Genomic DNA, 20792 nt, shown 5'->3' with positions numbered 1-20792 from the left:
GGGCGTGTTGCTAGTAGCGTGTTGCTACCTGTCACAGTCACGGTTTGGGTTGAACGTTATATTTTTATTATTATTAAAGGTTTGAAAACTCTCTCGGTGTACCGTCTTTCTTTGTAAATATGTGTAACCATGTATAATATGTATTTGCAACTGTATATTTTTGTAAAGTATTTATTTTAGAGACTTATTCTGATATGTTTTCCACAGGCGAATCAAAAAGAAGGGGCGAAAACAACGGGGGCTGACGGGAAGTGGAGTAAAGGTGAGACGTGTTTTTGGACGCAGCCGACAATAGTGGATATATATTTTTACTACCCTTACCTTTGGAAATATAGACTTTTTTTCCTTGGATTACTTTCAACGGGACCCGGACTCTGCAGGTCTGCATCAAACCTTAGGTACCGGTATCATTTTCTGTTCATTTTGCCGGCTGTGGTTTTTAAACTGTGTATTTTACATTCAGTTACAATTGCGTGACTTAAAGTCGGGTTTGGGTTACTTTTGTGATTGTGTTACATGTTTTACTGTGGGCGCATGCGGCTTATATACAGTCTGGAATTTACGGTATATACATGGTCGGGAGAATATCTCCATGAAGAGAAATTCAGCGACCTCATAACTATAATTTGTCGTATTTTGTGGTTATATATAACCAAGCTCAACAAATCTTGATATGTTGCTCATGAATTGAGGGTAACTCAACACGTGGCAACAAGAGTGGAGTTACACGATTTAATAATGACTGGTTTCAGTCGTCGTTACCGAGAAAAGCGTTGTTATGCGTTGGTCCCAACACGGATCGCTATTTACCTTTGACTCGTGGTCACGATGTGTAAAGTTGTAATTGAACGTAGGAGTGCGGGGGGTGGGCTAGCGTGATTACTATGAGTCAGAGAAATCTGTTCTTTGTGATCATTTTATATAATCCGTCTAATATCAACGTGGGAGCGCGCACCCACTCTCTCACACGGTGCACCCACTCACTGCATCCAAAATGAACGCACACACGCGGGCGCGCATCGTGCACGATAGTCCCGTCTTTCTCATTCATCCCAGTAAAGGCTGCACACATCATCATCTTCAGCATTTTTATCATCATCTCTCTCTCTCTCTGGTGCATGAAAATCTCTCCATCCCAAGCTCTTCTCTTTATCTCCCGTACACTATCCACGTTCACGGAAGATGTCCCCAGCGCTGCGCTTCTTGCCTCCGCGGCACACGGCAGAAAGAAGCCGCTAGAGGACACGCTTCAGCCCGCGGCGCAACAAGAGAGGACCCTGGAGAACACGCGCAAGGAACTGGACCGCCGAGGAACAATAAAAGCGATTTCGATCCGGATTTGACACGGTGCAGGTGCAGAGGGGGAAACACACGGCTGGCGAATGGTTGTCGAAAACGAAGAGGCGAGTCCTCTCTGCGAGGTGAGAGCTTAACTTGTTTGGTAGTTGCGCAAAAGACGCATTAAGGATGCTTAAGTTGTCGTTTTGGAGCAAGGATGCGAGTGTTTGTATGCGCAGGGTTGGGTAGGGTTACTTTAACTGGGTTACTTTCAATTACTTTTGGATTACTCCAATACCAAATATGCTAATAAAAACCAAAATAAACTAAATAGGAATACAATTACTAAATTGTGTGCAGGCTTGGGGAGTAACAGAATACATGGAACGGCAAAAATGATGTTGGCAAGCTGTTTGGATTTATTTTCATTTTGTTTCTATCGCATTTTATGTTAGTTTTGCCGGAGATCAAAGAGATCAAAGCCAGGAGAGAAAGCTTACCACGTGTTGTGAGACACAATTTTATTCATATTTAGTTAGTTTTGTCTTTTATTATCATATTTGGTATTGGAGTAATCCAAAAGTAATTGAAAGTAATCCAGTTAAAGTAACACTACCCAACCCTGTGTATGTGTGTGAATATCAGTTAAACGAGGCTCAACTTTTTGACTGTGAACTGGACAAAGGTGTAATCCTTTAAAATTCAAGTCAGTCATTTACTAAGAAGGCTTTTTGTCTAAATTGTGCAAAAAAGTTACTTGTGTATTTCTAGATGTGAATGTAGGAATGCATTTGATTATACATTCATCTGTAATGTCATTCATAACAATGTAGTGAACAGCGAAAATAGGATAGAAAATCAAATCGTTTCTATGGTCATTGACAACGACGTATAGTGAACAATGTTTACAACTAGATGACAGTTATATTAGGCTGTTATTTGGCTAAGGTTTTAAAGAGTCAAGTTGATCCCGGAGAGGATTTGTTTCTAAAATATGCAATAAAAGTTCCTGATGTATTTTTAGATGTGAGGGTATGAATGCCTTAGAATTAGAATTGTCGTTAATAACAATGCAGTAAACATTGTTGACATTGAGATTAAGTCAAGTCAAGTCATGTTTATTTGGATAGCCCTTTGAGACACTTCGTGATTTAGGGCTATACAAATAAAAATGACTTGACTTGACTTGACCCTTCATCACAAGGAGTCTCAAAGGGCTGCACAGATCACAGACTATTGCAAACTACTGACTATTTCTACACCATCCCCTGATCTAAAACCAAGATGAGGGAAAGGAAAAACTCGAAAACCTCTAGCCAAGTCATGTTTATTTGTATAACCCTTAATCACAAGGAGCCTCAAAGGGCTGCACAGACCACATACTATTGCAAACCACAGACTATTATTACACCACCCCCCGATCTAAAACCTACACGAGGGCAAGGGAAAACTCAAAAACCTAAAACATGAGAAAAATGAAAAAACCTTGAGAAGGGAATACTTAGAATATAATATAACAGAATAGAATAGTCTTTGTCGTCATATAGTTAACTTTTTAATGAACATTATTTGCAACAAGATAAGACATGACACTCAAGGATTAAAAAAAAATAAACAGGTGATACAGACCAAAAATAGAAAATGATATAAATAATATCAGGATAAAAGGCAAAAAAAAATTACAAGGTGATGCTAAGAGACTAACCAAAGTTGTAAGTGCAATCTCTTTCATAATAATAGTGGAATGAAAAACAGTAACAATAGTGTGGGGGTCGGCAACCAGGGACCCCGAAGCTACATGTGCCTCTTTAAAACTTACTAGTGGCTCCCACTCACTTTTGCAAAAATGTTTGATAATGGAAAAAGATGCAGTTTCTGTAGGAGGACGAACAAGATCCTGTTAGGCTTTTATTTATTAAATATATTTTTAATTCAATTTTGAGATTTGTTTTTGCCTTCTTGCAAAGCTTATATAAAGCTTTTATTGTTTTTGTTGCTTCAGACATGTTTTTTTGGTCCAATATAGATCTTTCAGAATGTCTATGTATATCAATTTCACAGGGTTGTGTTTAGGGTTGTGATGACCCTGGGGAAGAAACTGTCTCTGAGCCCATTAGTCCTTGTTTTAAGGGATCTGTTGCTCTTACCAGAGGACAACAAGTTGGAGTGGTGGTGGCCGGGCTGAGAGGAGTCCTTCGTAATATTATTGGTTCTGTTACGGTATCGTAAGCTAGCAATGTCTTCCAGACTGGGTGGAGATAAGGCATTGATTTTCGGGCTGTGTTACCTCTGTAGACATGGCACTCCAGGATAAACATGTAATAAAGACTAAAGGTGGTGTCCGTAAGTTTGAAATATTAGAATTCCTGACGTCATCTTCTGGCTGAAATTATCATTACAGCCTCTCTCAAGCTGTTTCTGTTCCACACTCAAATGAGCTCTTCCTTTTTTTCCACCCTTTTAAAGGTTTAGGTTGGCAATAGGACTGTTTTAGGAAAAAATCATTTTCTTACTTTCACCTTGATCATCCTACAATTAAAAAAACCACAACCAGGGAGCGCGTTTAATCACTCTACATGTTACCTCTCCCTGCCTACTACCTAAAAGCGGCTGAGATGGGCTCCAGCACCCCGTGACCCTAATCTGTTTGTGAAGCGACTGACTTTCCCCAAAGGAGTCTGTCAGGATTCCAAATGCACATAACTGAAATTGTGGAAAGACTTACTTTGTGGAATACTTGCGCTCAAAATAGATCTGTTTTCCCTACTGGCCTTCCTGTGGGTATATATTGTCTTCATCATAACAAAGATTGTCTTTAAAGACAACTTTGAGTGACATGGCCGCTTTCTTGTGTCCTGTATCGTCTGGAGGGACGAAAGCATGACCAACTTGGGTGCCGAGGTGCTTAACTTGTTTGGGTGTTTGGTCATTTGAGTTGGCCATGGTTCGAAAAAAAATGTGTGTGTATTTTTCTACTTTTTCCCTTTTTCCTTTCTTTGTTTTTGTGTAAGTGTTTGTCTTGCTGTCGGGCGCCCCTCTCGTGGCATATGACCAGAATAAATAGCTAGATAGACATACCTTTTGGATACATAGAAATACTTCTAGAATAAAATTCATTGAATGCACCATAACTCCTAACACAAAGTTAAACATAAATCCCTCTTTAATTTAGATAAACACTCGATTTTCACCACTATTTAGATTTTCCATGCACGAATGTGAGGAGAGGCATGTTCTTAGTCCACTTGTGGTCGCTATCCTCACAATGGAGACTGCAAAATCTGGGATAATGAATGTGTGCGTTCCTAGAATAAACCTGGTATATTGAGTAACATGGAAATGAGTATACAAACATGTTATGTCCATCCATCCATTATCTGCACCGCTTATCCTCAGTAGGGTCATGGGGGTGCTGGAGCCCATCTCGGCTGTCTTCAGGCAGTGAGCAGGGGACACCCTGAACTGGTTGCCAGCCAGTCGCAGGGCACACAGGGTCAGACAATTTGCTCGCTCATTCACACCGAGGGACAATTTGGACCGGACAATTAACCTAACATGCATGTTTTTGGAATGTGGGAGGAAACCGGAGTGCCCGGAGAAAACCCACGCAAGCACGGGGAGAACATGCAAACTCCACACAGGAGGTTCGATCTCATGACCTCAGAACTGTGTCGCACACGTGCTAACCACTGCGCCGCCATGCTGCCCAGATGACACTGTCGATTAGCTAAAATAGTGGTGACTGACGGTGCAGTGAAGCAATTGAAAGTTTACCATTACCTGTTTTTCCTCTTTTTATATGAACCAACCAACATTGATAACACATAGTGTTGAAAGCCAAATCTAGTTTGCAATAAAAACATTGTCCTTTATAAGCATTAAAATTATTACAATTTGTATCAGAATGGCCCCGTCGGACAGGCGGATCCCATTCATGTTACATACATTATGATTTTAGAAAATAATTCATTTATGGATTCATAATTGTGTACACAAACAGAACAACACAATTTACTAACACTTTCAGAATTCTTATTCAAAGCTGTTATGACAAAATCTCGACTACACAGCCTTGCTCCATTGTTATTTAACACAAATTAACAAAAAAATGAATAGAAGACAATACAGGTATGTTGGAAAACGAACTACTTCTAACTGAACAAAACACAAAAAAATAGAGAATACCGTGAAAAATACTCTCGCATGCATTAAAAAATTACACGATGTTCAAACACCAACCGTCCTAAGAAAAAAAAAAACATGAAAGGAAGACACAGACCATTTTGGGAATTTAGCAAGCTGACAATGAACAAAACATGAAAAGTAGAGGACACAGTATAAAATACTGGATTGAAATACACTAATACACACCAGCTCTAACAGAACAAAACATGAAAGGGATATGTTGGAACACTAACCCTAATTTATCAAATACTTACCTATCTATCTATTCTGGCCATATCCCTCGAGAGGGGTGACCAACAGCAAGACAAACGCGTACAAAAGCAAAGAAAATTAAAAAAGGGAAAACATAGCAAGAAACACACAAACATTTTTGGACCATGGCTAAAAGTTGTAAAATTCAGAATATGTATAGACACTAAGAAGCTCTAACTAAACAAAACTAGAAAGTAAGATGACACCAGACATATACCCACATGTTATAATGTGAGTGATATGACGGCAAAATCATGAAATAGCAAATTCAGAGAGCAAACCCCAGTGAAAGGACCAAAACGCAGGAATGTTTAGAACGGGACAAAATTGGCTAACCTGTTTTATTGTTCACAAATGCTCTTAATGGCAGCACGGCGGAGCAGTGGTTAGCGCTTGTGTGTCGTGGGTTCAAATCCAGCTCCAGACTTCCTGTGCGGAGTTTGTATGTTCTCCCAGTGCTTGCGTGGGTTTCCTCCGGGCCCTCCGGTTTCCTCCCACGTTCCAAAAACATGCATTTCAGGTGAATTGGCCGGTCCAAATTGTCCCTAGGTGTGAATGAGCGAATGAGTTGTCCGTCCCTGTGTGCCCAGCGATTTGCAGGCAACCAGTTCAGGGTGTCCCCTGCCCACTGCCCGGAGATGGCTGGGATGGGCTCCAGCCCCCCACCCGCGACCCTAATGAGGATAAGCGGTACGGCTAATGAGATGAGATGGGAAATGCTCTTAATATCATTTCGGACCTAAACACAGCAAAAATAAGCCATTATTCAAGTATGCTGAAGTCTATACGATAGCTAGGGCTGATTAATTTGTATTACAGCTGAACAACTTTAATTGCGTGAGGTTTTCTTATTATCATTTAATGCACCATATAATTTCCATACATTTCTACAAGGGTTAGATTCTAGGAATAGACTAACTTCTTACTGTATTATGCATTTTTTTATTTAAGGGGAATATTGTGTCGGAATGCATGCCACATGAATTTTATGGCAATTTTCTGTGGATATTTCCATAAATGGCAAATGAATGAGGCAACACCTTCATGACGTTTTGCTTCAGTCCAACATTTTAAATCACAGGCAAAAAGCACCGGTGCCTTAAATAAGATCTTTTTTTATTGGCCTTCTTGCAACGGTCCAGCAAGATAAATTTTAGGACACAATGGAGGCTCATTTCAGACACAATTTGCACGAATATAACATGAAAGAGGAAATGTTTTAAGGTAGAAAAGTGAACTTTGGATGGTTGGGTTCAAGTCTTCTTCGAATATACAGTGATCCCTCGGTTTTCGCGGTTAAGAGGGACCAAAAACACCTGTGCAAAGTGAAAATCCTTTAAGGAGCGTTGCACCTTCATACAAGCATCCAAGGAGCAAACCTACCTTCAGATGATGTCATTACAGACTGAGAGTTATATTGGTGGGTGGGTGATTGGATCCCTTAACCGCTAGGGTTGTAGGGGCACCATTTCCTGTGTCTTGGGCAAGTACAACCTGGTATCGCCCATCCCTCTCCAGGCCCACCAATGTTTCCACCCGGTTTATTGATCAACAAACAATAACACATAACCAATAATTGCATTTGAATTAATGGTTTTGTTGTCATTATACAACATTAAAATGAAATTGGAGGACATTTGTGAAAAGCATGTGCAGCTTCAGGTATGAGACCCCAACGCGGAAATCAGAACACTTGGACTATCGCCACACCGTCACGTGTGGTGACAAAGCCAAGTGCTGGCCTCGGCTGCTATTGGAGCCGAGCTTTAGACTAGACCTGCAGCCAGGCTATTGCTTGCCTTGCCTCAGTCGATTTCTGGACGCAATAACAATCCACGCAGCACCCGCTAGTGATCAGCATTTATTTGTGTTCTTCTGAACAATTGATGAATTTATTTTTAATGTAACGAGCCGCTAAAACCTAGCGGCCGCTATCCTTCCCATGTTGTTTTGATTCTGAGATATTGACTGTGCATGCCCCATCTGTTTGACTGAAAGCATATAGTAGCCTATCACAGTCGCCCAGACAGTCACACCCACCCAACACAATGTCTAATGTCTATCAGAAACACAATGCACGGTACATTGATATCAATGACAATAAAGTCAATTCAATTAAATTAAAAATCTGCGAAGAAGTGAACCAACAATAATCGAAGTGCATGGTTGAGAGAGGTCTTTGCTGTTCAAAATATCCATTATGCGTCTTTCAACTGAGATTTTGACCACAGGTGGCAGTCGAGTGTAGAACAAACAATGAGATTAGACGCATTCCCGGAAGACCGTGATAAAATACTTTCAAGAAAAATATAGAAAAATAAGAATATTTAAATGGCTAGGCAATATTTACAAGGTAGTTCTTGTAGACTCGGCTCATAAAATACTGCAATGAAATAATGCAATGACATTGACAGCAACAGTGTCAGAATACAAATAAATTATAACAGATGAATATATGTATTGTTTTATACATGAGGTTTTTTCTTGTCTTTTGTGCTTCTGTTCTTCGATTAGGGAAAAAAACAGTCTCTGATCACATTTCAGAATGGATAGATTTAGGAAAAAATGTTGTAGCATTTAAGAGTGTCGTTTTCAGGTCGATGATGTAACTGCTAGGCAGCTGCTACCGTTATTTGTTAGCAGTGGTTCAAATGACGACTGATTAGCCACTAATGGTTTGTGAGTACTGCTAACTACTTAACATCATCGATGATCAAAGTTTGAGCGCATGATCAAGTTTGCATGTACCAGTGCAACATAATATGGGATCCACGTAGCCGTTAGCATTGACCTTGTGGTAATGAGAACATTTCTGTGATGTTGCAAGACAATCTTATCACTTGAAGAGACACTATGTATTACTAAGTGCCCCCTATTGGTAAAATAAACTTAATTCATTGAAAAACAACAATTTTGATTTGAATAAAGAAAAATCTAGGACTTATTATATACATGTGCATATTTTATTAAGACCATATGTTATTTTAAACAAGACAAAGCTCACCTAAAGAGAGCTGACCTGGCTGTCCGCCATTGTTTCTAAAGGTACCCCAAAAGACCAAAACCCTTGAAGGGCAGAGCAAAAAATTTGAGAAAAAAAATATGCGGTTAGGTCACTTTGTGTCCCTGTAGTTTGCACTCTTCCTTGCGCGTTGTAGAACTAGTTTTCCGGTTCTCTACACAATACATCCACAGGTATCTGTAGCTTCTGCCAGATGGAAGCAAATCAAAGATTTGATGGCCTGGGTCTGAGGAGTCCTTGATAATGTTGCTGAAGTAGCGCAATGTTGCCGAGCAGAGAGCAACTGATGATTTTCTGGGCTGTGTTGATCCTCTCCACCCTGGATAGGATCTGTAATGTATATGCTTCATAGATATTTGAATGAATGAGCTAAGAGAACCTTATTTCCCCAGTGAGTTCTCACAGTATGTTTAAATGGGCGCCCATAACACTTATTGTGTCTACCATACAGTTAGAGGCGATTGTAGAGCAATAGCGCTAATTCAGTGTTATGATTATGGCTCCGCTTTGTCAGCCCTAATGCATTCGTGTGCACCGAGGCTGTCAGGGTTCTTGATTGAAAGGTTCACGCCGCGTTAAAACCATATTGAACGTTTCAAAGAGTCGTTTAATTGCTTAATTGTAATGAAGCCAAGTCAATGTGTTTGTCTCGGTTCAAATCGAGCACCGAGGGGCGCTCTTGGACATGAACACATGCATCACATATTTTTTGTTCTGCAATTTTTGGGCCGTCTCACTAAAACTGCTGCAAACGCAAGAATTTGTCCGCTGAGCGTCTGTGGAAGTGTGATAGCATTTTATGGCCTTTGCACCGCTCTTGTCTCAGACACACATTTGGAAACACACACAATACCTTAATATCAATCATTTCGACACAATTTAATGAAGTGCCACGTGGTCAAACCGTTGTGCTGCTTTCCACATCCTCATACGGCCATTGGTTCAATCCTTGGAATAGATCATTTATTCCCCTCACTGGACTTTATCTTCCGCCCCTATAGGAGGTGTTAAACCGGCTCAATTTTTCAGAATGTGGCCAAGGATGCACGTGCTTGTTTGTACAACTACTTACTGATACTATCTTGTCTCTTTGGTGAGCAATTGGGATATCCTTTGTTAGGATCCTGGCAATTCCTGATATAGCTGAAAAGTGCAGGCAATAGTTACCATCCCTTTATTCATTCTTGCCCCTTTATCATAGGATCCCGAGAAGAATTCAAATTGGAGGTGTGGATGCAATTGGCTGGTTGCATGCGAGGAAAAATGTTTAGCTGATGATAGATTCAATAGGTGGTGAATAGAAGGAAAAACTGAAATAATGGGTTGAATGAAGGAAGAAAAAGGCATGTATGGATGCAACGACAATATATGTCATATATATGGGATGGATGGAAGCAAGGAATACAGGGACAAAGAGGACACTGAAGGATGCATGATTGACGGAAATATGAAATGTCTGAAGGGAGGACAAAGGGAGGAAGTATTAAAAGACAGGTGGATGGGAGGATAAGATGGAGAAAAAATATATTTTTGATGAATGGATGCTGGCCAAAGATGGATATAGGACTAGTGAAGTGATAATGGGAGTAGGGACTGAAAGATTGAAGTGAGCAAGCAAGGAGGCAAGAAGGCAATCAACCAGGCAAGTAAGAAGGGGGGGCTCAAAGATGGCTGATTGATCAAAGAAAAGAAGTAACAAAGGAAAGATGAATAGATTATTGCAAGGAAAGTAAGGAAGGCAGGAAGGAAGGTCGGATGGAAGAAAGGGAAGAAGGACAAATAGTTGATGGGTGAAAAAATTATTCTGATTTTGAAGGAAAAGAAGAAATGACACCATATGTGATGGATTGATAGAAAGAAAGATAAAATAAAGAAAGAAACGAGGGCAGCTGGTCAAATGGATAGATTCATCTTGCATGATTGTTGAACGAATACATCCTAAAAACGATAGAATGATTGGATTATGAATTAATTTACATATAAATAGATAGATGCATTTGACTAGCCCTAATGATGGAAGTTTGATCTTCAACTTGAATATATATTTTTTTTATATGTAAAGGTGTGTTGGAGCTGGGCAGCATCACCCCAAAATGTTTTTGGGTTCATTACCAATTTTTATTATTTTTTTACAATAAACATCACCGCAAGTCACATTAAGTAAATCAATTGTCCATCCATCCATTGTCTGCACCGATCATCCTCAGTAGGGTCGCGGGAGTGCTGGAGCCTATCCCAGCTATCTTCAGGCAGCAAGGTAACCGCAGGGGACATTGAGTAACTCAAATCATGTGTATTGGAAAGATGTGACCTTTATGTATGACCGTCGAAATTAAATCCTGTACCTTCCTAGAGTGGAGGCTCCCGCATTCAATACAATATAGAGTGAAACGATTTCTTGGCATGAAAAAAGATAGCTGCTTGCCTAGTTGTTTATTGTTAATACCGTTATGACATCCATCCATCCATTATTTGCAGCGCTTATCTTCAGTAGGGTCGCGGGGGTGCTGGAGCCCATCCCAGCTATCTCGGGGCAGTGGACACCCTGAACTGGTTGCCAGCCTGGGCACTGGGCACACAGAGACAGACAATTCACTCCTTCATTCACAAATAGGGACAATTTGGAGCGGACAATTAACCTGAAATTCATGTTTTTGTATGTGGGAAGAAACCGGAGTGCTCACGCAAGCCTGGTGAAGAACATGCAAACTCCACACAGGAAGGTTCGATCTCTTGACCTCAGAACCGTGCCGGAGACGCGCTAACAACTCAGCTGCCGTGCTGCCTGTAAACAAAATTGTATTGATTGAAAAATATATTCTGTGCAAAACACTCAGACATGAATGAGGTTGTTAAAAAAAGCCATAGAACCATTGTAGCACATTAACTGATTATCAGAAACCCATTTTGGTAATTCGGCTTTAACTAGTAAATTTCTACCTAAATCTCCCGATTTAACACATTTCAAACTGAAGATGAATAAAATGAAGACTTATCTCCACCTTCCCAAAAAAATGCATTGATAGTCACCAGGAAAATAGGGACTGTGGCTGTACGGTGCTGTTCATTTTGGGCAGAAAGAAGAGAAGCCCAACAAAAATGCTGGTCCCCGCACTATGTGACAAGGGTAAGGGGTTTAAGTCCCATGAGAGCAGTTCACTTTTTGGTGGAAAAAGCAATGTACAATTAGGGATAATAGATTGTGGAATATTTTTCAACCTGTAATGCACTAAATCCACAGAAAACCCAGCATGAAGTAACCAGGGATTACAATAACACTTTACAAGTTTGAATGGAACGCGTATTCTACGAGTATATACGTGTGCGTGCGCTCAAATCGAGCCATTCCGCTCCATAGCAACAGGCTGCATATCGTCTTCAAATATCCTGTGGCACGCTTGCACGCACATAGGCACACCCGCAGCCACCGTGCACCGTGACCTTTCCTGCCAAGTGCGTGCATGCCAACCTTCGCACGAGCGAGTTCGGATCAGCGCTCATGTGTGCGCCACTCGCGTGCCGAAGCATCAGCAGGCGGCACATTTGACCTTTCTCACTCCTCGTTCGTTAATAGGGCCATGATAAGCAACACGCCTCCTGTGCACGCCGGAATTCAGGGTCCAATCCCACTGTACGTAGAAATATATGTATAAATAAATACATACATATATATGCAATATATTTACATAAATGACACCTACAGTAAATATATGATATGCATGCAATATATTCATACATCCATACATTTTGTTATGTATTTTGTCTCAACAAAAGTGTATCCTTCAGTAGACGCCTAAAATAAGGAGAGAAAACATCATTACATTTTAAACTTGCAAGGAGAACAGGAGAGGACTGTACAAAAAGCACTTAAGCTATATAATATAAATACAATATATTCATATATCCATACATTGTGTCATGTATTTTGTCACAACAAAAGCGTATAGTTCAGGAGAAACTTAAAATAAGGAGAGAAAACATCAATACATTTTAAACTTGCAAGGAGAACAGGAGAAGACTATACAAAAAGCACTTAGGCTATATGGTATGAATGCAATATATTCATATATCCGTACATCTTGTCATGTATTGTGTCACAACAAAAGTTTATAGTTCAGGAGACACCTAAAATAAGAAGAAAATACATCAATGAATTATACACCTGCACGATGAACAGGAGAGAACTGTACAAAAAGCACTAACGCTATATAATATAAATGCGATATATCCATATAATCATACATTTTGTCATGTATTGTGTCACAACAAAAGTGTATAGTTCAGGAGACACCTAAAACAAGAAGAAAATAGGAGACACCGATGAACAGGAGAGAACTGTACAAAAAGCACTTACGCTATATGATATAAATGCGATACATCCATATATCCATACATTATGTCATGTATTGTGTCACAACAAAATTGTATAGTTCAGTAGACACTTAAAAAAAGGAGAGAAAACATCAATACATTTTAAACTTGCAAGAAGAACAGGAGAGGACTGTACGAAAAGCTGTCACGATATATGATATGAATGCAATATATTCAGATATGTAGGACTTTGTCATGTTTTTTGTTACAACATAAGGTTTACAGTTCAGTAGACACTTAAAATAAGGAGAGAAGACATCAATTCTTTTAAACCTACGAGAAGAACCGGAGAGAACGGAACAAAAGACACTCACGACAAATAATATACTGTAAATGCGTTATATTAAAAAGTGTATAGTTCAGTAGAGAAAATAAATGACAAAATATAAGAAAAAAAATCATGACGTATTAATAAAAAAAATACATGACCAAATGCTTATCATTGCACATTACAAAATACATGACAAAATAAATGCCATGGTACACTACAAAATACACAACATAATACTTGACAAAGTACAATAAACAATATACGACAACATACACGACAAAAATCACGACAAAATGCACAACAAAAATATGACAAAAAATATGACAAATGTTAATGACTCATTACACGAAAGAAAACATGACAAAATACACCAAAAAATACTGTAAGTGGAAAAATAAACAACAAAATGTACATGACAAACTACAATACAAATGCATTACAAAATACACAATAAAGTACTGTACATGGTAAAATCCATGAAAAATAAGTATAAAAAATAAACACATTGCCAAATGTATAAATAAATCAATAATATGACAAAATTCATGAAAAAATGTACAACAAAATACCTGACAATATACAAAACAAACGAACAAATACATGACAAAAAATGGAAAATACTGGACAAAATACAGGGCAAAATTACTCAACAAAATACAGAATAAAATGCTTAAATAAGTAAAAAAAACATTGCATTTACATCATACACTGTATTTAGGTATTACTTTATTCATGTATGTGTTAATTTATTTATATGGCATATATTTGTAGGATTTTCTCTATTTCCACATTTATTTCTACATTGTCAGGATGAATGTTGTATACCCGCCGCAGATCTTCTCGTAATCGCATGGCTAATGATTCGTTTACCCGAACGTTAGCAGATCGCGATTCATGTATCGCTTCGCGGGAACCAGTCGCATCTTTAATACGAATCTGGATGCGCTTGTCATGTTACGTTAATATAAGCGGCGTACTAATAACCGCCCGAGTATTTCATATCCGGGGCCGAGTCGACGTGCCTCTTTAGAAATCAATTTTCTTTCCCCGCATGGCCGTTCTGGTAAACTGGCCGCCTGCCAGGTGGGAAAGAAGAGCGAGTGCGATACGGGAATATTAAAATAGATGAGTGAATTTGCTCCGGCCCGTGCGGATGACAGAATACTTGGAAATGTCACAAGTGACCCCCCCACTGAGTTGGCAAGGGGGGTAGACACGATGACATTTTGGTCACAGATCGCTCGTTGGGGGGAAATGCAACTGAAATGTATATGGATATGTGACAAATATTCTCTCAAGTTACACTTACTCTGGTCCCTTGCTATTTGGGACTTTTTTAGAATCATCTCTAAAATTATTTGTTAAAGTTAAAGTTAAGGCCTGCAAGTGTCATGATTTGTCAATTGCCCTGACCTGCCCTCACCCTTTCAGCCCCAGCTGCCACTCGTTCCCTAATTAGTCCTATGTAGGCACGTCATTCTCGTTCACTCCTGGTCAGTCAGTCAACGAACCTCCGCACATGCAAGGCAAGCATTTTTGAGTCTGGCTCCCGTTCTGTTCCCGACTTGTTCCTGTATCGTGTATCGATCCTCTGTCCCTGGCTTCCCGATTGTCTCCGGTTACCTGACTCCGATCCCCGACCACGCTCCGTGTCCTGTCCCGGCTGCCCTACCTGTTCTGATCCCCGACCACGCTTCTTTTGCGAGGGCTTCCCACTCCTCCTGCCCAGCGAGCACCATATCGCGGTCTTTTTCCTCTCGGCCTGACGTCCCTGATCCCGTAATAAAGCATTGTGTTAAACGTCACGCATTTGGACCCACTGCTTTTACGGGTTGTGATATTGCAGTTTTCTTTGAAACAATGTTTTCTTAGTGTTCCAAGATCAATATTAATCTATCTATCTAGTCTAGATCTATATATGGTTAAACTGGCTGCATTTTTATAGCTTTTATTGCAATATTCCTATTTGCAGTATCGGATTATAAATCGCATCCACCATTTTTTTTTAGGCTTGCTTAAATAATACAAAATTGGCGAATTTGTGCATGGATTCATCAGCCAATACATATATATGATCACAATTGCATAACATTGCTCATGATGTACCTATCACAGGTTTTAGTGCTGACACGTTTAAAAAGAAGAAGCATTGTTACTCTTAACAGTGGCCATTAACAGTGTCACTTATGTATGCAGGGGGGGTGCTAATGTAACATTGCTTATTAAAATAATTTTATGAAAATACAATTTAAAAAACAAAACAAAATATATATAACAGTAAATAATATAATAAAATCGTCAGTAAACAATATGAAGTGAGTTTAATAAATTAAATCTCTCTCAAAGGGTCAGTTGTAGGGATGGTAATTCCAACTCTTTTTAAAGAACAGGCCTTTTTGGCTTGGCTCACTAAAAAGTTGGTATATTCAGCCCCCAAATGGCTCTTTGTGTTGTTTTCTTTGTTTAATGCATATATTACCATTTATTATGGATAACTATGAATGACCTTAGTTGGGGAAACATAAAGCAAAACTAACACTTAAACGTTAACACTGAAAACCCAGGAAACAAATTTGAATATTTAAAAATTTACAACTAAGAAAATAAAATACAAAAAAATTGTAACATTTTTTTTTACAATCAATAAATTCAAAGTCAACAGAACATAATCGCTAAAAAAATGCATTTCGACCAATCACAAGAGAAAAATTGCGTGTTGAAGGGGACTGGTTTTCAGTTGTTAGCTCCCACTTACAAGAGGCGGCTCATAGAGCCGTATCATTCATGAACGACACAAGTAGATTGCTGTACCACCAAATCGCCTTTTCTTTCAGCGCATTAGTAGATAATCACTTGGTAATCACGATGAGTAGTAAACTTTATGGTTGTCACTATTTTCTATTCTGCCGCTATAAACAGGGTGAACTTTGCGGCGTTCTGCAGCCAAAGTAATGTTGTAAAGGCGGAAAAGTAACACGATCTATTACCCCGTTACTGAAAAAAATAACGTCGTCACATAACGGCATTACTTGTAACGGTGTTACTCCTAATGGACCACCAGGTTCCACAATAGTCTTGTCCCCCTGGCCATTAGACTGTTAAATGGTCAATCAAACACATAGTAAATCTAAACTGCTGCTAATCTGTACATCTGTTGGTTTTGTTTGACTTTTTGCACTACTGGCAGTTCTTTATAGCTAGCCACTCCTTGCACATCTGTTTCTCTGCACTATTGTACTTACAGTGTTATTGTTACAGTGTTATTGTTACTGTTTACTTGACTTGTTTACCTGACTGCCCATTTTGCACATCTGGTTAGCTGCTCCTCTTGCACTATTTGCGCTACTGTAAAATACTATACATAGCCATAATTATTTAGTATATTATTAGTACTCAATACTCCATCTCAATACAACAATTTATTTATATCTGTACATTCAAGGAAACTGTGCGGGTCAGATGTATCGACATATCGTTCTGTATACACGTGTACTAGAATGACAATAAAGTAGATCTGAATCTGAATCTAATACTGGTTAGCATAAAATAATCTCATGCATTATTATTATATCAATAATTTTCTTTCACCAGAGGTAAAAACTGATAAAATAAGAAAAAAAAGCCCTAATTTTTGCGTTCTGTACAAAAATTTGCATTAAATTAGTTTTTAAGTCAACTATTCAGGCGTGTCCAAAAGAAGACAACACGCTCACTCACTTGGCTATAAATAGATGCTAGGTGCTTCAAGGTCATGCCCTATATAATCCACTCCAGAGTGTGAGTGTGGCGCTCTGATCTCAGCGAGCCCTTCTTGCTCGTCGTACTCAACAGAGTCTTGCCGGCTTAATGGGTCAGGTCAGAATTTGCATGAAAAAAGCAAACAGATATTTATATCCGGTGTCTTTGTCACAAAAAGCACTCTAATGAGAAAATACAATTACAAAGAGTAGACTCAAGTTTAGACCAACTCAAAGCGATGAGGTTCATGTCTGGTGAGGCGTAGTCAAATTCACAAATAAAAAAACTACATCCTATTAATCCTTTAGATGAGCAAAAAGCAATACATAAGGTGTAGCATACAAAAAACAACATTTGATTGTCTTATGTTAACTTATAATTGAAGTCTTTGCACTGCTCCTTCTGAATAAAAGCCAATGGATCATGAAAAAAAGTCCATGCGATGATAATATCTGCGTACATTGATTTGCTGATAATTGTCTAATACTATCGCAAATTCAGAATCCTTCGTCTCACTATCACCCTCTGCCATGATGCAAGAGAATTGCGTGCCTCAATCCGTAATTGCAGACATTCAGCACAATAAAGGTTACATACTACCTTAAATTCCGGACTATAGAGCGCACCTGATTATAATCCGCACCCACCACATTTTAAGAGGAAAACCGATTTTGTACATACACAAGCCGCGCCTGTATATAAGCCGCATGAGCCCACATTCAAACATGTAACACAAACACAAAATTAACCCAAATCCGACTTAAAGTCCCGCGATTGAAACTAAATTGGTTTGAACAATTTCATTGACACTATTAACAGCAAATGTCCTTCATTAAAGTCCACAGTCCAAAAATCACAGCCGGCAAAATAAACGGAAAATTATACCGGTTCTCAAGGTTTGATGCAGACCTGCAGAATCCAGGTCCCGTTGAAAGTAATCCAATGAAAAAGGTGTATATTTCCGAAGGTAAGGGTGGGAAAAATAAATCAGTTGAACACATTTACTCACACAACTCCTTTTCTTTAACCAACTTTTTACCCCCTCTTCTTTCCTTGTCCGTCCCTCACCTTTAGCGGTCCCCACTTAAACTCGGCACCCCGCGTTTGTTCCGCCCCTCATTTTTCGTTCACCCGTGCCAAACATATTAGAATAAGTGTCTAAAATAAATACAAATATATACATTACAAAAATATACAGTTGCAAATATATATTATACATGGGTTACACATATTTACAAAGAAAGACGGTACACAGAGAGAGTTTTCAAAGCTTTAATAATAATAATATAGCTTTGACAGGGCAGTTAATGGTAGCAACACTCGAGCGCTGCTAGCGGCCGTTAGAAAAATTACATAAAGTTGCCGCATCACTCAATAAGCCGCAGGGTTGAAAGTTAGGGAAAAAAGTAGCGGCTTATAGTCCGGAATTTACGGTAATTATATTAGTAATATTCATAACCTACTGGGACCTTCACAAATACAGCAAATTAAACTGCGTACAATTTTGGTCATCTCACAAAAAGCATGTTTTTATTTCCTAATTGGGTGATGCAATAATTGCGGCTCGGAGCATAGCAAAAGAGAGCTATTATAAAATGTCACTTGCCTGACTTCAAAAGCTTTTGAAAGTTATTCTTCTTGTGTGTGTGTGTGTGTGAGCATTTGTCCTCAGTAAGCCTTTTTCAATAAAACAGACTGGAAAGATTTCTCGCAATTGGGTTCTTTGTGTCACTTTCTGGGGTTATATTTATAAAAATAATGAATTATGACTTCAGTCTCTGCCAAAATAAAATGGCTGGTACTACATAGACTTTCAGGAATGAAAATAAAACATTGCTCGTATTTTTGTTCTCCGAATAAACTCCAAAATGAGCTTGTATCTCTTTTTTTTAATTGCTTTTGTTTGATTAAACAGCCCCTGTGGTCCGCATTTGACAAAACACACGACAAAATAAGTAACAAAAATCATGACAACTACATAGGGCAGCAAGGCGGCACAGTGGTTATTGCGTGTGCGGCACAGTTCTGAGGTCATGAGATTGAACCTACTGTGTGGAGTTTGCATGTTCTCCCCGTGCTTGCGTGGGTTTCCTCCGGGCACTCCACATTCCAAAACATGCGAGTAAGGTTAATTGGTCGGTCCAAATTGTCCCTAGGTGTGAATGAGTGTGTTGTCTGTCTGTGTGCCCTGCAACTGGCTGGCAACCAGTTCAGGGTGTCCCCTGCCCACTGCCCGAAGATAGCTGACCAGCTCCAGCACCCCCGTGACCATACTGAGGATAAGTGGTGAAGATAATGGATGGATGGATGACAACTACATGACAAAATAAATGATGAAATACACAATGAAACACATGATCAAATAAAACACAAATTACACGACAAAACACACAAGAAAAAATATGCCAAAAAACATGACTGAATGAATAACAAAAAATCGGACAAAATACATGACTAATTATGCAACAGATACAAAATACATTACAAAAAAAATACACAAGAAAACACATAACCCAATACACAACAAAATTCATGACAAAATAAAGACCAAATACACGACAAAATGCACCACAAAATACATACAAAAAATACCCCCCAAAAATAAATGACAAAATACATGAAAAACAAAACAAAATACACTACAAAAATGTATAATGAAATACATGACAAGGTATATGAAAAATAAACGACAAAATATACACAAAATACCTGACTAAATAAATGCCAAAATACATGACAAATAACACGAAAAAAACACAAAATACACAACAAAATACACAACAAAATACACAACAAAATACACAACAAAATACACAACAAAATACACAACAAATACACAACAAAATACACAACAAAGTTCACGAAAAAATGCATGACAAATGCACTACAAAAAGCATGACAAAATAAATGACAAAATACATAACAAAATACACAAAAAAATATATAGCAAAAAATAAATACGGGGGAAAAAACAGGGACATAATAAATGAAAAAAATACATGAACCCATGAATTAAATTAAAAAATACATGACAAAATACATGACAAAGTAGATGAAAAATAGATGACAAACTATGCACAAATACACGACCAAAAAAATGACCAAATACATATGAAAGAATGATATACACAACAAAATGCACGACAAAGAACTTGACCAAATACACACAATTCATTCCACATGTAAAGACAAAATACATGACAAATAGCATGAAAAAACACAAAATATACAACAAAATACATATCAAAGTTTACGATAAAACCGAATTTACGACAAAATGAACTACAAATTACACGACTGGATGCATGACAAAATGCACAACAGAATGAAAATAATGAATTACGACTTCAGTTGCCACCAAAATAAATCCAGGTGGTATTCCATAAACTGTCTTCGAAGATAAAAAAACTCTCATATTTGTGTTCCACGAAAAAACCTTTGTATTGCTTTTTTTTTAAATCACTTTTGTCGGGTTGAACCCCCGTAGTGTTCTGCATTCGATACAGATGCGATAGTGGGGAAAAACACATGCTTCATAAGTGTCCCGCAGCTCCCTGCAAAGTTCCACAAACGCAATAAAATGAAAGCAATCACTCCCCAATAGATTATGGAGACCCCAGCAGTTTTGCTTGCCATCTACTATATCCTCTCCCATATGTTACATCCACATAACCA

At 38.7% G+C, this 20792-nt stretch overlaps 1 protein-coding gene across 1 annotated transcript in view; it reads left to right on the top strand.

Annotated features, from left to right (window-relative positions):
* Positions 1-1058: 1058 nt before the first annotated feature.
* Positions 1059-20792, top strand: part of LOC148354280 (zinc finger matrin-type protein 4) — a 149783-nt gene continuing 130049 nt past the window's right edge. Inside the window, exon 1 of the mRNA XM_088351338.1 lies at positions 1059-1421. Coding sequence (XP_088207464.1) covers positions 1383-1421 — 39 coding nt within the window. The 5' untranslated portion in view covers positions 1059-1382. The remainder of the gene's footprint in view (positions 1422-20792) is intronic.

Source organism: Urocampus carinirostris, chromosome 13 (genome assembly GCF_059441175.1).
Source record: "Urocampus carinirostris isolate Australia breed hairy pipefish chromosome 13, RoL_Ucar_1.0, whole genome shotgun sequence".
Lineage (NCBI taxonomy): Eukaryota > Metazoa > Chordata > Actinopteri > Syngnathiformes > Syngnathidae > Urocampus > Urocampus carinirostris.
Note: the sequence above shows the minus strand (reverse complement) of the source record. Positions and strands in the feature narration are given on the sequence as shown.